This window comes from Mirounga leonina, unplaced genomic scaffold (assembly GCF_011800145.1).
Source record: "Mirounga leonina isolate KUSES-001 unplaced genomic scaffold, KU_Mleo_1.0 Mir_195, whole genome shotgun sequence".
In the NCBI taxonomy this organism is placed as follows: Eukaryota; Metazoa; Chordata; class Mammalia; order Carnivora; family Phocidae; genus Mirounga; species Mirounga leonina.
The window spans coordinates 2,543,766-2,557,594 of record NW_023270490.1 but is presented as its reverse complement, the minus strand read 5'-3'; the positions used below and the strand labels follow the sequence as shown (position 1 = coordinate 2,557,594).

The 13,829-nt window shown below is 49.5% G+C and overlaps 1 protein-coding gene across 4 annotated transcripts in view; it reads left to right on the top strand.

The window, feature by feature from the left end:
* The window catches only part of NFATC2 (nuclear factor of activated T cells 2), a 158,415-nt gene that overhangs the window by 103,001 nt on the left and 41,585 nt on the right, over positions 1 to 13,829 (top strand). For all 4 annotated transcript variants that reach the window (XM_035025417.1, XM_035025416.1, XM_035025414.1 and 1 more), the window contains exons 7-8: positions 11,566 to 11,621; positions 12,017 to 12,143. In XM_035025417.1, coding sequence (XP_034881308.1) covers positions 11,566 to 11,621; positions 12,017 to 12,143 — 183 coding nt within the window. The remainder of the gene's footprint in view (positions 1 to 11,565; positions 11,622 to 12,016; positions 12,144 to 13,829) is intronic.

The following is a 13,829-nucleotide window of genomic DNA, read 5'->3' as shown; positions in this document are numbered from 1 at the left end:
GTATATATTTAAGGTATAAGCAGGCTGGATTTTGGATCATCTAGCAGACTTGGCTTGAAGTCTGGATAGACCCCATATATATTATGTGCTTTGGGACTCAGTTTCCCCATCTCTAAAGTGGGGTTCCTGGTATTTCAGCAATGAAAAGAGATCAAGGATCTAAAAGTGTCAGGAACACAGTAGGTGCTCAGAAGATGTCAGCTGACCTTCCATGTGCCCCCTGGGAGCTCAGTTTACTGAACACAGAACCAAGAAGACAGGGCCATGTTGGTTTCTTGGCTGAGAGAAGAGTCCTTCTGGGCACAGGTTAGTTTCTCTTCTTATCCCCCAAGCCATCCCACACCCGCTGTCATGGCCTCACCAAGGAGCTGGAGGGAGCTTGACTGATGGCGGCCACTCCCTGCCCCCCATCTTACAGGTGGGGAAGCTGACTCACATGGTGAGGTTGACAGACTTCCTCGAGGTGGTAGAGTTTGTCGGTGGAGGGCTGGGTCCCAAACCCCTACTTCCTGGTTCCCAGGGTGATGGGCTGGATGCAACGGTTCGGGGGGTATCCGTAGGTGACTGCTCATCACTAAGAAGAGTTGCCTCTGCAGGGGGGTGAAAGATGGGCAGAAGTCCAGCCTCTGTGGAAAACAACCCAGTGATGCTCCTTTAGCCTCTCTCTGCTCGCTCAACCCCAGGGCTTCCATAGTGCTCCCCGGGTATTTACTGAACACTTACTAGGTGCAGGTACTACACCAGGCGTTGGGGACCCATTACAGCGGAGGTCCCTGCTCTCAGCAGGTGGACAGTCTCGAGCTTGTACACGAGCAGGCCATTCCGAGACAGAGAAAGTGCTCTGAAGAGAGTGAAACCAGGTCAGAGGAGCTAGACAAAGGGCTTTGGACGTAGGGGGAAAAATATAGGAGGCTCAGTGAAATTCAGATCTCAGACAACACATGTCGGTAGTATGAGTATGTCCCATGCAATGGCACAGGATTTGGGGCATACTTGTAGTAAAAAAGGAGGTCACTGATTTCTGAAAATCAAATTTAACTAGATGTCCTGTATTTTTATTTGTTAAATCTGGCAACCCTGGAGAGTGGGATCAGGGAGGGCTTCCCTGAGGAGGTGGCTTTGAACAGAGGCCTAAAGGTAGAAAAGAGGGAGTTGCACAGACTGTCGGAAGAGGGTCTCAGGCAGAAATAACCGCCCAGTCCCAGCATGGGGATGAGCCTGGGGTGTTTGAGGAAATGAAAGCAGGCCCAGGCCGCCAGGGCAGCGTGAGAGCAGGGGGGGATGGCACCAACCAAGGCTGGAGAGGTCCCTGGGTTGGGGCGGGGGGTGCGAGGGGCTCAGGTCAAGCCCGGGTTTGTAGGCACAGAGAAGAGCTTGGATTTTGTTACAAAAGCAACTAGGAGCTCTTGTCCTAAGCAGGGGAGTGACACGATCTAATTTATATCGTTAAGATTGTTCTGGCAATCTGGATGAAGAATGGACTCAGGGGTGGGGGGGACAGGTGGAAGGTGTTGTGAGCCCCCACTGCAGTTGCCCAGGTTGGGGACGGAGGTGAGGGGGCTGAGCCCACGGAGGAGGTGGTGGGGCATCAGGAGAGAAGTGGGGTGTTGGGAATCAAGGCATTTCCTCTCCACCGCCCAGCAAGTACATTTGGGCAGTTGTACCATTGCAGTGGGTGAAATCCTCAGCTCTGGGACCCTCCTGCCCCCCCCCCCCCATCTGCTCAGCTCATTAAGCCCCCACACCCAGGGAGTATGCATTTTTCTGCTAGTTAGCAGTCGTAAAGGACAGACTGGAAGGACTTCAGCCATCTTCATTTAGCTAATTTTAAAAGCAGGGCCAGGACTGGGAAGCATCACCCATGATTTCCTAACACAAACTGACACTTTGATTTCCTCCCCGTTTGCCTGGAGCCCAGGGGCGTGCTCATGACCCACGTGAGGACGGATTCGCTCTCCTCCTTCTGAAAGCTCCCTTATTTCTCCTTCAAGTGCTGACAGAAGCCCGTGGCTCATCCAGGCTGACTGCTAAGACCCCCGCCCAGACCCAATGCCAGCCCTCCTGCTTCCTAACGCTTAGGCTTCAAGAGCTGTCTGCAAAGTGGACAATAAAGCAACAGCAGGGTAGGGGCCATGGGGCCAAGCCACCACCAAGGCTGGAATGTTTGTTGAACCATGCACACCCCCCGCCCCGTGTTTTTTTGTTCTTGCAAAGTCTTGCTAAGTCTTCTCTAGACCCAGCCCCTTTGCCCAAAGAACCTGGCTCTTTTCTCTTTCCCTCTGAGTAAGACTTGGAAGGGCCCTTTCCATGCTGGCTGCCAGTCCCTTTTAATTTAGGATGGGGGAAGTTTGCCCAAACATCTGCTCAAGGGACTGAAGTCCTTCATTTCATCTCAGCCCAGAGCAGTAGAAGCAGACTTGGTCATCTTGGGCCTCTTCTGTTCTGGGCAGGTTTTCCCAGAGTCCCGGACCTGGGGCCTGGGTTGGGAGGTGGGTTGTAGACAACTCAGCTCGGTTGCTTGCATTGCACGTGAGTCAATGTCTGCACCATTATTCCAGGTGCCTTCCCCATCACTCAGTTTCCAAAAAGGATTCCTCCCAAAGGGTTCGGCAATCTCTCCTTGTGGGGTCTTTTTGCTGGCGAGGCCAATGGTCTGGCTGTGGGCCAAGCCCTGGGAAATCCTGAGGTCACTTTGTTCATTTAGTCCACTGGTGTTTACTGAGTGCTTGTTACGCGTCAGACACGGTAGTGCTGGGATGAAGCAGAGAATAAGACAGATGTGTGGTGCTGCCTTCCAGAAGCCCACGGCCTAGCAGGGGAAGGAGACAGAAAGCCAACAGGCTGAGAAAATGAAGTCAGAGGATGGAAGGGGTTGGGGGACAGGCCAAGGAGGACCTCCCCGAATTGGGCCGGAAGGCTGGGAAGGTGCTGGTCTGAGTAAGGTCTGCAGAAGAGCAAGTGTGGTTGTTGGGGGGAGATCGAGAAGGCCAGTGTGGCTGGAGGGAAACTGAGGAAGTCCCCGTCCCAGGGGAGGTGAAGAAGCTTGGGTCCTCACTTGGGAGCTCTGGTGGGCCTGTCCAGAGGACGGCTTGTGTGGCTCGTACTGTGGTCCCAGCAACATGCACAGGGCCTGCTGTGCAGTAGGAGCTTGGTCAGTGTTGCTGGTCCATGCCTGGCTTCCATCTGAGACCGTGGCCCCAGAGGGCCCCCAGGAGACAAGCAGATCAACAGGCAGTCGCAATATACTTTTTCCTCAAGAGAAAAGCTTTATCTTAAAAAACACGAAAAAATGCATGCAATGTGGAACTCCTGGGTGGTGCAATCAGTTAAGTGTCCAACTCTTCGTTTCAGCTCAGGTTGTGATCTCAGGGCCGTGAGATCGAGCCCCGAGTTGGGCTCTGCACTCAGCCCAGAGTCTGCTTGAGACTCTCTCTCTTTCTCCCTCTGCCCCTACACCCTGCACTCTCTCTCTCTAAAATAAGAAAAATAAATCTTTGAAAAAATGCATGCAGTGTACTTCTACCCAGTTTCTTGGATGGCGTTATAGAAGATGTGGATGTCTGGGCTGGTCTGTCCGGTCCAGCCACAGGGGTGTAACCACGTGGGCAGTGTGGGACATGTGTTTGCTGAGTTTGTGCCACAAACACTGGGCTGTCGTACTTACCAGTTCCTGCTTTTTAATATAATAGGGATACGTTTCCAGGGCTGAGAATAAGATCATGCTCATGCTAAGTGCTGCCAGTGTTCCCTAGACCTAATCTCCCTGATTTTCCATACCAGAGATGGAGGGCCCATCATTCCCGTAGACCGCTGTCAGTGAATACTTTCTATGGCCATTTTATCTATTCACAATGAGAGATGTAATGCAATGAAACAAGGAACTGGGACACCCACCAGAACACTTGGGTCAAGATGACCTGCCAGTTCTTTCTCGCCAGAGTCAGACCCATGGGACACCAAATTCTCAAATATTAATAGCAGTACTCACTATGGGCTGAGCATTTTGCTAAGCATTTTACATATGATCTACTTGAATTTTTGCCAACTCTTTGAAGTCAGTGAATGAACTCGACCCTTTTGCTTATGAGGAAACTAAGGCACAGAGAGGTTAAGCTACCACTCACAGGCCACACAGCAAGTAAAGAGCAATGATTGAGCTTGAACCCAGAGGGAGGGAGTTCAGGCAGAGAGTCCTGCCAGCATTTATGGTGAGTTCCTCTGCCTCCTGGAAGCTCAGTTCAGAGGATGGGATCGGTGTGTTCTCTTGGTGAAACCCCAGGACTGTGCTGTGGGATGCAGGGTGGGGGGAGGGAAGACGCGCCCAGGGAAATGGTCTTGAGGTATTTTGCAAACCACACAGTTCCCATAAAGACCAGTTCCCTGGTTTGTGCCTTCCACATGCTACCTAAAATTGGGGACGGCAGTGTCAGCTTTCGGTTCCTCTTGGGGACTAGTCTGTTGGGAACTCAGGGCAGCCTCCACTTGAGATGCACAATAAGGCTAGACTCTTAAAGCTGCCCTCTGGGCTTAAAGACAAAAGGAAGGAGCTAGGCCCCTGGGTTTGGCTCATGATTTAGGTTTTTGGTTACTTAAAGAAGATTTATCTATTTATTTTATTTTATTTTATTTTTTTAAAAAGATTTTATTTATTTATTTGAGAGAGAGAGAATGAGAGACAGAGAGCATGAGAGGGAGGAAGGTCAGAGGGAGAAGCAGACTCCCTGCTGAGCAGGGAGCCTGATGCGGGACTCGATCCCGGGACTCCAGGATCATGACCTGAGCCGAAGGCAGTCGCTTAACCAACTGAGCCACCCAGGCGCCCCTATCTATTTATTTTAGAGAGAGCGCATGTGCGCATAGCAGGGAGGGGGCAGAGGGAGAGAGAGAATCTTAAGCAGACTCCCCACTGTGCGCAGAGCCTGATGCGGGGCTCGATCTCACAACCTGGAGATCAAGACCTGAGCTGAAACTAAGAGTCAGACGCTTAACCGACTGAGCCACCCAGGCACCCCATGATTGAGGTTTTGATTTTTCATTCCTGTGAGCTCTCTTTTTAAAAGTTGAGGTAATGGTGAAAAGACCCATTTGAAAGGAAAGCAGTCGGGCACCGTGTCCACCTGCCTCTTATAACAGACATTGTCCCTTTGTGAATTCCCTCCGCTTCTGCCCGCAGGGCAGAGTATGTATAATTCATAATTATAATCAGAGAAATGTGTATTATTTTCTGATTAGAATATGCTTATGGTTTTCTCAATAATGACACATTGTGGAATATATGCAAAAAATGATAAGACAATATTGAAATAATATGTTGCCATGAGCCATAATAATTATGCTTACCAACATCTGTCACACATTTATCCTGCGCCGTGTGTCTGTCTGGGAACGAACCTATGGGATATAGGTCCTGTGATTGTCCCCGTATTTTGGATAAGAGGCCGAGAGAGGTAAAGTGCCTTATCCGAGCATACACAGCGAATAGGGCCTGTGGCCTGCAGGGTGGTCTAGAGGTTTTTTTCATTAAGTGCTGCCATTTCAAAGTGAGATTTCACTAAAAATGCAGGGATTCCAAGCTGGGTCTGCTCTGGAGTTCGGGGTTTGCAGGAATGAAACGGACAGCACTGTGGTGCCACAGAAGGGAAGTCTGTTCTGGCCACAGAATGTGCCCAAGACGGCTCGGGTTACAGTAGCCACGTAGCTGAAGGCCGCACAGACCCTGGGGTGAGCAGGCAGTGCCCCCTACACCCCACGGGCTTTTTCTTCCCTGACCTGCTATCCACAGAGCTCTAGGACCCGGGCTGCATGGAGGTCCCCCAGGCCAGGGGTGAGGCCGCCCGCGGGCCGTCTTGCTGAAGAGGCCTCCGGGGAAGTCCTGCCTGGCGGGTCCTGTTTGCTCTGCCTGGAGCCCAGAGGAAGGGAGCAGGAAGGAGGGAGAGTTTTTAAGTGAGTGGCTGTTATAGGGACATCCCTCTGCACTCCAGTCTGGGGAGGGCCTTGTGGACACCCTGGGGCTCTCCTGGGCACGTTGTTCTGATTCTGAAGTGAAGAGAAGGTCAAGTCCTCAGAGCCAAGGGGCCTAGGGTCTGGGAGGAAGGAAAGCTAGTTTTCCCATCCTGACAGCCGGGGGTCCTTGCTTTGGGTGGGTGGGGTACAGTAGCAGAGAAGCTGCCGACCAAGAGAATATTGGGTGGTGTTTTCTGGCCAAAATGTCGTGTAGTCCTGGGGAAAATCTCAGCTACATCCCAGTGGAGGGGGATCTGCAGAAACCTGACCGTCCTCCTCCCCATGTTGTACAAGGCGGTGCCTTCCTCTCTCAGAGGCCCCCCGGGGTGGGGCATGGGAAGTAAAGGAGAGATGTGGGGGCTGGGTGGCGGTGCTGTGGTTGAAGTGGGAAGCACGGCACTGTCTGAAGAGGCCAGGGTCTTTTTTTTTTTTTTTTTTAATTTTATTATGTTACGTTAGTCACCATACAATACATCATTAGTTTTTGATGTGGTGATCCACGATCCATTGTTTTCGTATAACACCCAGTGCTCCATGCAGTACGTGCCCTCCTTAATACCCATCACTGGGCTAACCCATCCCCCCACCCCCCTGCCCTCTAAAACCCTGTTTGTTTCTCAGAGTCCATAGTCTCTCATGGTTCATCTCTCCCTCCAGTTCCGCCCCCCACCTCATTTTTCCCTTCCTTCTCCTAGTGTCCTCCATGCTATTCCTTATGTTCCACAAATAAGTGAAACCATATGATAATTGACTTTCTCTACTTGACTTATTTCACTTAGCATAATCTCCTCCAGTCCCATCCATGTTGATGTAAAAGTTGGGTAGTCATCCTTTCTGATGGCTGAGTAATATTCCATTGTATATATGGACCACATCTTCTTTATCCATTCATCTGTTGAAGGGCATCTCGGCTCTTTCCATAGTTTGGCTATTGCGGACATTGCTGCTATGAACATTGGGGTGCATATGGCCCTTCTTTTCACTACATCTGTGTCTTTGGGGTAAATACCCAGGAGTGTAATTGCTGGGTCATAGGGTAGCTCTATTTTTAAATTTTTGAGGAACCTCCACACTGTTTTCCGAAGTGGCTGTACCAACTTGCATTCCCACAACAGTGTAAGAGGGTTCCCCTTTCTCCACAACCTCTCCAACATTTGTTGTTTCTTTCCCTGTCCATTTTGGCCATTCTAACTGGTGTAAGGTGGTATCTCAGTGTGGTTTTGATTTGGAGTTCCCTGATGGCTAATGATGATGAAGATTTTTTCATGTGTCTGTTAGCCATTTGTATGTCTTCCTCAGAGAAGTGTCTGTTCATATCTTCTGCCCACTTTTTGACTTGATTATTTGTTTTTTGGGTGTTGAGTTTGAGAAGTTCTTTATAGATCTTGGATACCAGCCCTTTATCTGTAGTGTCATTTGCAAATATCTTCTCCCATTCTGTGGGTTGCCTCTTTGTTTTGTTGACTGTTTCCTTTGCTGTGCAGAAGCTTTTTATCTTGATGAAGTCCCAAAAGTTCATTTTTGCTTTTGTTTCACTAGCTTTTGGAGATGTATCTTGAAAGAAGTTGCTGTGGGCGATGTCAAAGAGGTTACTGCCTATGTTCTCCTCTAGGATTTGGATGGATTCCTGTCTCACATTGAGGTCTTTCATCCACTTTGAGTTTATCTTTGTGAATGGTGTTAGAGAATGGTCGAGTTTCATTCTTCTGCATGTGGCTGTCCAATTTTCCCAGCACCGTTTATTGAAGAGACTGTCTTTTTGCCATTGCATGTTTTTTCCTGCTTTGTCAAAGATTATTTGACCATAGAGTTGAGGGTCCATATCTGGGTTCTCTGAAGAGGCCAGGGTCTTGCGTGGGTGCCCAGAATGGTCAGATCGTCTGAATTGTTTTTTTTTTTTTCAAGAGCAAAATCTGCATTTTTAGGTGAAATCTCATCTTGAAACGCCAGCAGCTAATGAAAAAACCTCCAAAAAAGCCACCCCACCCTGCAGGCCGCAAAACAGGTCTGGTCTCTAGGGTGAGGCCAATGGCTAAAAAGAAAAAATTATGGTAAAATATGCATATTACAATATTGATCACTGTAACCATTTGTAAGTGAATTAAATCTCTCACAGTATTATACCACCATTGTTACTACTAGCCATTTTCAGGACATTCTCATTTTTCAAAACAGAAGCTGTGTCCCCATTAAATAGTAACACCCCCCCTCCCCGTCCTCCCCCACGGCCTCTGGTAACCTGAGTTCTTCTTTCTGTGTCTGAATTTGCCTGTTCTGTGAACCTCGTGTAGGTGGGATTATGTAATACTGTCCTGTGTTGGGCCTGTTTGACTCAGCATCATGTGTTCAAGGTCGATCTGTGTGTCAGAATTCACTGGACGCTGTGTCACTGCATGTATGAGTAGACCACGTTCTGTTGATCCATTTGCCTGTTGACCTCTCTGCCTTCTCTGAAGAAGCGTTCTGCCCCAGCAAATACTTAGATCATGACTATCCTCTATTGCAAGGATCTTAATTCCGATTGTGCTGACCAATGGCTGAGCACTAGGGTATGGAATAAGGGACACATGGCCTTTGAGGACAGTGGGGGAGGCAAACACACGCTTTCACGGAGAGAGCGTGGTGGTGGGGTTTCCTGGGGTGCCATGGACGCTGTGGGCACCGGGGCTTGGCTTCCCCGGGAGACACTGCAGCTCAGTCTCGAAGGATGAGCTGCCCAGAGCGCCTGCCCCATGTCCTTCATTCACTTGGCGGAGGAGGAACACAGGGATCTGAAACCATGTAACAATGAACCAGGAGCCCTCGTTCTAGGCTCGGCTGCCTGGGCTCAGATCTGCCTCCCTCCCCGCCCCCCCCCCCCCCCCCCCCCCGCCATAGCTGTGCATCCTGGGGCCAGGGCCTGAGTGTCCTCACCTATCCAATGGGGGTGATGATCAGATCTGTGGCATAGGCTTGTTATATGGATTAGACCTGTCCAGACCTGCCAGGTGTTTTGAGCGATGCTTTGCGTACAGACAGTGCTCAGAAGCAATAGCTGTTATTCCTCCTGGGGGCAGGGTTGTGAAAATGGGGCCTGTGGAGGCTGGAGCAGGTTGTGCGGGGCCTTCAAGCCGGCTGTGCTTGCTTAGATGCTATCAGGAGGCACAGGGGGAGCAGGGACGAACGTTTGTGGTGGATGTGACCCTGCAAAAATCTTACCTGCGTAGGACTTTCCCTTGGCCTCCCAGGAAGCTGGTCACCCTGTCTGCTTAATGACCTTGAGCTTTTCTCCTCGAAAGCATCTCTTTTATTATTGGAGTGTGCCAGTTGTTGTTTAAGGACTGTGATTTCGTGACTGTCCTCTTCCTGCCTTTGGACAAAACCCGTTCCTTCTCTGGGCCTCAGTTTCCCCATCTGATGGTGTTGGGCTGGCTAATTCCTGAGGGTGGTCCCAAGCACCTGTGCACTGGAATTCTGTGGCTCGTAGTGGGTGGAGTTTTACTTATGTATACCCACCAGAGATGGACAAAAGGTGAAAGTGAAGGAGAGAGGCTCCCTCTCATTTCTCTTGGGTTCCTGGACCAGGAGAAGAGACTCCGTGAGAATCCTTTTCCTGGGGACATGGCTTTCATCAACTGCCATTTTGTGCTTCGCCTCTCACTCCTGGCATGAGTTGGGAAGAGAGCTGGGGATGGAGACTCTATGGACCCAGCTTGATATGTCCGGATCCCTTTTCCAGATGCTTCTCCCTTTCCTCCCAATTATGAGACTCCTGAAAACGGTCCTTTCTTTTCAGAGTGGGTCAGAGTCCTATGGGGAAATGAACTGAACTGAAGGGACCCAGATATTATTGGTGACAGAACTCAGTTCAGCCAATGAGAGGCCCAGGAGGAGGTGGTGCACCGGATATCAACACATTATTGTTTATCGTCTGTTTCCTCGATTCTTTTATTACTTGATCTTCTGACTTAGAGCTTGCACTGCAGTTAGTGAATAAGAATGCCCTTCTTGACATGGACCCACGCCTCGCTTGTAACCACCACCTGAAAGACAGACATATGTCTCTGGTGGATGACTTTTGACCTGTCTTTGATAAAGGGGTGAGGATTTTCTCTGACTGGTTCTGTCCAGGGCCTTTCACATGGAAAGTACTGTGTCTTGATGACACAGTGTTGGATGCTGGGGAGATGGTGGTGACTCGAACTCGGTCCCTTCCATCATGGTGAGAGTTGGTACCTTGACCACATTTTCCCTCTTCCCTTTTGACAGAAACCCATGTCTCCCTTAATCATTTCAGGAGTCTAATAGAACTCTAAGGCCACGACTTGCAGACATACTCATTACTCAGGGCTCCAGCTAGCTCATTGCCTGTGTGTTGTTAAGATCATCTACACCGCATCAACTTTGGTAGCAATCACAGGACTTTATTAATTATTATTTGGGGAAATATGTTCTATACTAGGAAGTTCAAATAATGCTTGGAAACCAGATTTCTTTGGGTGAACCTTAAGAGCCAAGCCTATAGATTCATATCTAACCTATCACCGAAGATGTTAATAGTTGTGCTTAAGCAGGGGAGAGGGGTTCTGTGGCCAAATGTTGGGACTTGGTGCTTACCCCAGCCCACCTTGCAGAGTTACACTGCCTGTGAGCAGATTAAAGGCTCTGAGAAGTCCTGCAGTAAAGAAACCTATTTGACATTGACTCAGCATTTTCCAAATGCTTATTAGCTTTAGAATTTGTTTCCCACCCTCATAAACCCATTTAATATCCTTCAGAGCCAGCGTTCCACAAAGCACCCTGGAAACACTTGTGGAAATGATTTGTTTCAGCCGAAAACGGCCCAATGGCCAATGTAGGTGGTCAGAAAAAGAAATCTGTTATTTGCAAATGCAGAGTTTTATTTGACTCGTTGGCCCCAAACTGAGGAACTTGTGCTCTTCTCCAAGGAAGGAGAGTTCACTCCTGAGCAAAACCTCTCATCGATTCTTGTAATGAGTCATGTGAAATCCAGACCGTTGACTGGAAGGTGGGGGGTGGGTTCCTACGTTTCCACCCTCTCCAAGGGCTCAAGAGGTAGGGCATTGTTTCAGGCTCTCAGGGCAGAATATGTGAGCCACTTGTGTTCTCAATCAAGAAGCCATGTCGGGGGCAGCAAGTGATCTGTAATAGGGCCCCTGTGACCGTCTTGGTGTGTGCAGGACACTTGGAAATAGTCTTTGGTTGAACAAAGCATATAGTGAAGTATCATGTATAACGGCCTATCTTTTTTTAAAGAAAGATACAAGAGACATTCAAACATAATAGCAGTGGGATGATGGGCAATTTCTGTTCTTTTCCTTTTCCTTGTTACCTACTGGGGCCCAGGTTTCTATTGTCGACGTACATTCCCATTAGAAAAAGAAATACACAAATATAAATAAAAATACACGTATGTTCAAATAGACACACATAACACAAACACACGCATACACCTTGCTGTACCTTGTGTAAACCAAGATGAATATAAGTTGGTGAGTTTTGGTCTTAAATCTTTGGTTTCTAATAGTTCCTTCAAAGCGTGTCCTTTTTTAATTTTTCCAGATGGGCAGCAAATTTGGGAGATGGAAGCTACGGTGGATAAAGACAAGAGCCAGCCTGTAAGCACCTGGACGAGATGACTGAGCACCCTGTCATGTCCCCCTCCCACCTCCCTCATGTTCTCTTTCCTTCCTTTTTTCCTCCTTCATCCAAGTCCCAGGGCTTTGGAGCTAACAGGCACTCAGTAGGTATTGAATGGACACATCAGTTGAACATTTATTGAGCACCAGGCCCTCTGATTTGTAACTGTGGCATCGTGATAGACTTTGGGAGAGTAAGTGGCAATCCTTTGTTCACCCACAGCTGGAAGGTCAAGTGCCTCTTAGAATCTCGCCTATAAACGTACAGAATGTGTCTTGACTCCTTTGAGAGGAGCTGGCTTGATGTGCTTGGGGCCTTGCTTAGGAATGTAGGCATTGTTGCAGTTAAGTTGATGATAGCTCCTTCCTTCCAGAACATGCTTTTTGTTGAGATCCCTGAGTATCGAAACAAGCACATCCGTGCATCGGTGAAGGTGAACTTCTACGTCATCAATGGGAAAAGAAAACGAAGTCAGCCTCAGCACTTTACCTACCACCCAGGTAAGAAATCTTCTCTGGAGGCCCCTTTGGTGTTGAGAGGTGAGGTAGGACATTGTCCTCAGGTGAGGACACGTGAGGTCTGCTCCCAGCTGGGTGACCTTGGGCAGGTGACTCAACCTCTTGGAGTCTCTGTTTCCTCATCTGTCAAATGGCACCTTCCTTATAAGACTTAAAGAAATCAAATGCACGTAATGTGCTTAGCACAGCGCACGGTAAGCAGATATGGATGATATTAGCTATTACTAATATTTTTCTTCTGCGGGGGGAGGCAGATGAGGAGGGAGGCATGCGTGGACTTGTTCAACAACATGACCTCTGTCCATGTCTTAGATTTGCTCCTGATCGGGGGACTGAACCCTCCCTGAAACTTGCAGGATCTGTAGTGGACCCCGCAGTGGGTAGTCTCTCTGCGGCCTCTGGATTCCTGGGTGGATAGCCAGGCCAGGAGGTCTCATTCCCACAAAGTACTACAGTTCCCCAAGGCTGACACAGGCCTACCAGTCACATTTCCAGGACTGGAAACCTATAATCCGAGACTATCACCAAGAGTATAATTTCCACCCTGTGACAGCGTCACGTGGAGCCTCTCATGCCGGAAGCACAAGACCAAGGGGACCATCCTGGAAGCCCAGGCTTGGTGGGGCTTGGCTTTGGTGGGGTGTGTCCAGAGGCTTGTCTGGTCTCTCTGGCCATGGCACCATCTCAGGACTGACGTGATAAGCCGTGAGTGGCAGGGGCCTGCGGGGGCCCAAGACTATGGGAGACAAACTCTGGGAAGGTTCTAGACAGCAGCTCAGTGATCCTTGGGTTCTACGGCACTCTCACCTCATGCCTGTGGTCAGGAGGCCTCCCTGGGCCTGGCGTTGGCCCCTGCCTGTCTGAGGCCGAACCTCCTTGCTGCCTCTACTCCTTGATGCCTGGCGATTCCCTGAACTTGATTAGCGTCCTGTCCCCACTACATTCGCTCCAGCGAGGAAACTGGGTCCTCAGCAACTGGGGCTGGCAATGCTTTAGGAAAGGATGCTGGGGGAGGACAAGGTCTGGAGACCGTCCTAGGTGCGGAGATGAGCAGGTGTGTCCAGTGCTGGTGGGAAGATGATTATAGTAACAACAGCAAGCACTGAGTGCTTACTGTATGCCAGTCTGTGTGCTGAGTACCTTTCACACGTCTCGTTTTATCTTCCTAATGACCCCATGGGGACAGGGGGTATGCTTGTTACTGCCAGGTAACAGATGGGGAAACTGAGGCTCAGGTCAGCAGGTCTTGTTTCCCCCAGAATGCTACAGAACTAAGGAGGTGGATCCACCCCCATTTGGTCATTTCCTGTTTCCTGAAAACCTCTGAGTGTCAATTGAGCGCTAGGCGCTGTTTTAGGTGTTCAGGGACACAGCATTGAACAAAACAGACCAGGAAAAGTCCTCCCTTAGAGGAGCTGACAGTCCAGTGGGGGCAGGTTGTTCAGATAATAAGTAAGCACAGGAAAGATGCAGATTATTTCAGGTGGTGATAAACATTACCAAGGACAGCAAGCAGGGAAGGGGGACGGGAGCCGCTAGGGCAGAAGAGAGGGGGTTACATAATTTTCAGTCAAGCCTTCCCCTCTGAGCTCTGCCCCTGGGAAAAGCCCGAGAACATCCCAGGGCTGAGACAGACCTACCAGCTGTCTCTCCGCTATTGGAAAGACC